The sequence below is a fragment of the Phytophthora cinnamomi genome (genome assembly GCF_018691715.1).
Source record: "Phytophthora cinnamomi strain GKB4 chromosome Unknown Contig53, whole genome shotgun sequence".
Taxonomy (NCBI): Eukaryota; Oomycota; class Peronosporomycetes; order Peronosporales; family Peronosporaceae; genus Phytophthora; species Phytophthora cinnamomi.
This window is the reverse complement of record NW_027150986.1, coordinates 3,431,151-3,435,244: the sequence shown is the minus strand read 5'-3', so window position 1 is coordinate 3,435,244 and position 4,094 is coordinate 3,431,151. Positions and strand designations below refer to the sequence as shown.

The 4,094-nt window shown below is 48.5% G+C and overlaps 1 protein-coding gene across 1 annotated transcript; it reads left to right on the top strand.

Annotated features, from left to right (window-relative positions):
• Positions 1-253: 253 nt before the first annotated feature.
• Positions 254-961, top strand: IUM83_00995 (putative secreted RxLR effector protein; the record flags this gene model as incomplete). The annotated part of the gene is made up of 1 exon (XM_067924822.1): positions 254-961. The coding sequence occupies one exon, from the start codon at positions 254-256 to the stop codon at positions 959-961; it is 708 nt and encodes a 235-aa protein (XP_067788783.1).
• Positions 962-4,094: the final 3,133 nt, after the last annotated feature.

Here is a 4,094-nt window from a genome sequence, read left to right as displayed (position 1 = left end):
CTGTATATCTAAATGTGACGCCACGATGCTTCCAATGGTTGAATATCTGATGTATCTCGCGGATTTGTGTTATCCAAAGTTGCGTTATGCATTGTACATTCGCTTTTGCTGTCCGGATCCACTCATTTCGCGAGATCCGTCTCTGTCGGCCACAGCACGCCGGGTTTTGCTGTTCCTCATGATTCTCCTTACTGTTCAATTCGCTCTCCGGCCCCTAAAGATTCGTCTCAAGCCCCTCGCCACGTCCGGCAGTATGCGCGTCTACTACGTTGCGCTGTTGGCTTCTGCTGTCATGCTGACATCTACCGCTGCCGAGTCGGCGACGATCGACTCGAAGATATCGATGATGAATGAATTCTCAGCTTCGACGCGCTCTCTTCATTACGACGCTCTTGTTACCAGACACCTGCGAACGGGAGATGAGGATGAAGAGAGGGTCATCAACATCCCTGTTTTGGAGCAGGCTTTGGCGAACAGCAAAAAGCTCAAAGAATTGAAGCAGAGCGGCAAAACCGCTGACGAGGCGTTCTCCTTTTTGAAGCTCAAACAAGTAGAGGGATCACTCCTCTCCAACAACGACTTCAAGCTTTGGAAGAGGTACGTGGCCAAGCTCAATTCAAAGGACCCTCGGGGTGCGATGATCAGTACGCTCAGGGCCCAGTTCGATGACAAGAAATTGTCGATCATGCTCCAAGAGGCGAAGAAAGTTAAATCGACGAAGAGTTTTGCCATCCAGATGCAGGATGAGCTGTTTAAGCTGTGGTATACTAAGTCGGAGTACGAACTCAAAGACGTTGTCACGACCGTTTTCAAGTTGGACGGCCCGAAGTGGCGGGAGGTTGAGCGCCAGGATCCTCGCTGGGATGTTTACTCGAACTACATCACCTACGTTAGAAATAACTACGACGAATCTTTCGGCGGAGAGTTTGCGAAACCGATCAAGTCAGCCAAACTCGAGTAAATACTCAACAAGCAGCACGTCGTGACGGCTGACTACAGCAAAGATTCACTTTGATGCCGATCCGATATTTACTTGTTTATTGTTTCACGAGGTAGCTCCACAGCAAATATTATTTTCAGATACTTGTAGCAAGGAGTAACTAGCGCAACCCATTTGAATCCTAGGCTCTTCATAAATTTAACTTGTACTAAGTATTACGCGTGTACCGTTCAGCTCGACTGGCTAAACGGACTTCTTAAAAGAGCTTTTCGATAAAAGCTACCTGTTCACTTTGATATTACAGGGTAAAATAAGCTGCCGAATCGGAGGGATACTTCTAAACAAAAACCGGAGGAAAGTCAGGGTTGACCAGGGACCCAAACGATTGATTATTCATTCAGAACTGCAACACAAAGGCGGGATGCAGTTTACCTAGAGTTCGGGAATGGCGACCGCGTCGCACTCGCTTTTAAATGGCTGAAGCTAATATTGACGTTTGGTGGCAGCAAAAACTCATATGTAGCAAGAATTTGTGTGACAATCTTGTGATCGCACTTAATCGAGTGGTTTGCGATTTTTGGAGCTAAAGCCCTTGTCCAAGGGCTCCAAGTTGGACACCATGCCTGCGCGCTGATTTGCACGCTGAAGGCCTTAGCCAGGTGCAGACAGCCAAATACGGCGTCATAGGCCAGAGGAATGTAGAGATGTATAGGCATATCGTCGGTGCTTACATAATTGAAGTAGTTGAAGCGGCCGAAATCATTTACCCCAGCAACTAGAATGCAACGAGCATGATAGATGCCATGGTCGCCCCACTAGCGGACACCACGACGGACTTCCCCTTGCTACTTAAAATATATCTTTTACAAACGCACGATTTTTATCATAACCTTTTGCTTATGATGTTCCAGCATGTGGCACTGGTACCGTGGCGTGAATCAGTCTGCATTGCTACTTGCGAATAGCAAGTTGCGATCACAGGACCTTTTCACCAGTAGGAAGTGAAAGATACTGTCGAAATACCGTTGTAAGATGATGAGATACAAGACAAAACTCATAGAAGCAGCCGCTGTGTCCAGCAGGCGTGCAAGATGCGTCAAAATCTGACGACAAGGCTTCCTATCACAGACGCCACGCCTAAACCATGTCAATGGTGCAGGAACCAGCTCCAATGGTTGAATGACCTTAATGAAATTCGAGAAAACTGCTGTAGATCACGCCAAGGCATGGTTAGTAGTAACACCAGTACATACGCAATCAATGTAGACTCAAATGCACAATTAAAAAACGTGTTATTTCCACTGTAGTGTCGTTCGGTGAATGTATTAGAAGCGTACGTGCAGTCCTAGTTTGGAATATTGCGATGTCGCGCAGTTTAGCGACACCGACTGGGCGCAGATGCAGCTGGTCTATAGTCTCCGCTTTAAACTCCTGCGGATAACGTACACAGTGGCCGCTAACCACCCACCTTCCTTCTGCAGCTGTGGTGGAGGTAGCCACGCACGACGAGACGCTGTCCGTGGCCACTAACTTGGGGAGAGGGAGAGGGGATAAGCGTCTCCGCCACGCGCGGTCTCATTCCCTCTCACGATAGATAACTTGCTGCCCCCACGTTTGTGTTGCGTCTGTAAGACGGGGTGATATTGAGTTTCGTGTATTACGGTACCTATCTGACGCCAACAAATTCGTGAGAACTCTGGATTGTCGCTCAGAATAACAGTGGTTGTATCGAAAAGTCACCAGGGATAAAACGAATTCGTGTGCGCACAAGAAACGCAAAAGTTTTCATACAAAAAGGAAGTCAGACGCCAACGAATTCAAGAGAATCAGCCATATCCGGAGTTATGGATTTTGGAAAAATAGGATTAGGGATTTTTCACGTTCCCTCCATACACTACTTAATATTGAGAGGCCTGCATGTAGTACTTCATTTGGCTATGATGTATTACGGGTTGCCATGATATTTGATAGGATATTTTGCACCCCTACCTTACTCAAACATCGATGTCGGAATCAACAAGTTCTATACGGTAATACCTGCGAGCATAATCGTCTCTGACAGAACCAGGCGCAGAATAGCAAAGCCAGGCATGAGGTATCACGAGGTATCACAAAGGAATCATATGAACCTCGTGAACCTTTGCGGGGTTCACGGTATCACAAGGTATCACGGAGGCAAACCTGGAATTTTGTCGTTGAATTCCCTCGATGCAGATCCCAGCACCGCCATCATTTCAAGCATCAACTCTTCTTCCGAAGCGCTGTTACTCCAGGCAAAGAGTTCGCCTTCCGAAGCGCTGTCGCCAAAGCGCTCGTCGACGAGGTCACTATCACCACCAAATAGTGTCTGCTCGTCTGACTCAGCACTGCTATCCAGGCCAATGCTTGGGCGAGCGCGATCCCAAAGAGGCGGAGAAGTAGCACTTCGCTGGCCGTGTACGATTTTGTGTAGGGTTAGGTATATTTGAACAGGTAGAATCAGAAAGGTTTGTATACAATAACACAGCGTAGAATCATACATAGGGTAAGGGAAACAGCCTTTTCTTCGCCGTTGCTGCCCTGAGGTGGGTTCAACTCGCACGAGGCGCATCCGGCAATTGCTCGGACCGGAAAAAACAGCGCTTCATTATCGGATCTCCCGCGAAGCCCCCTGCTCTACTGGTGCGACCAGCCCGAAGCGCACGTGCGACAGCCTTTTAGAGCCGTAAATGTGTTGGACTATAATTGATATAACGTAATTAAAAATTGCTGATATTATTTTGCCTTTATAGGATGGATATGTCTAGAGAGCATATATGCACTACGTGTCTGCATGACTTCGGACGCTCCGATAACCTGCAGCGTCAGCTGCGGCGAACTTGCAAAGGCCTACCAGAGCTTCCTCGTGAGCTCTGCCAGAACTGCTGGCAGTGGATTAAAGGCAACCGCCACCACCTAGCCCGTCACCAGAGGTCGTCCCGGTGCCGTACGATTACGGAGCGTGTCGAGCATCTCAACCACATGTCCCAAGCACGGCGACAAAGGGACGCTGGGTGGCACCGCCGTAGGCGTAATCAAGGTGACGATCCAAATGTTGACGCGCGTCACACCGAGAATAGCGTCATCGATGTGCTGAGTGGAGAGAGCAGCCACCTAGACCAGCTCCTACAAGAGG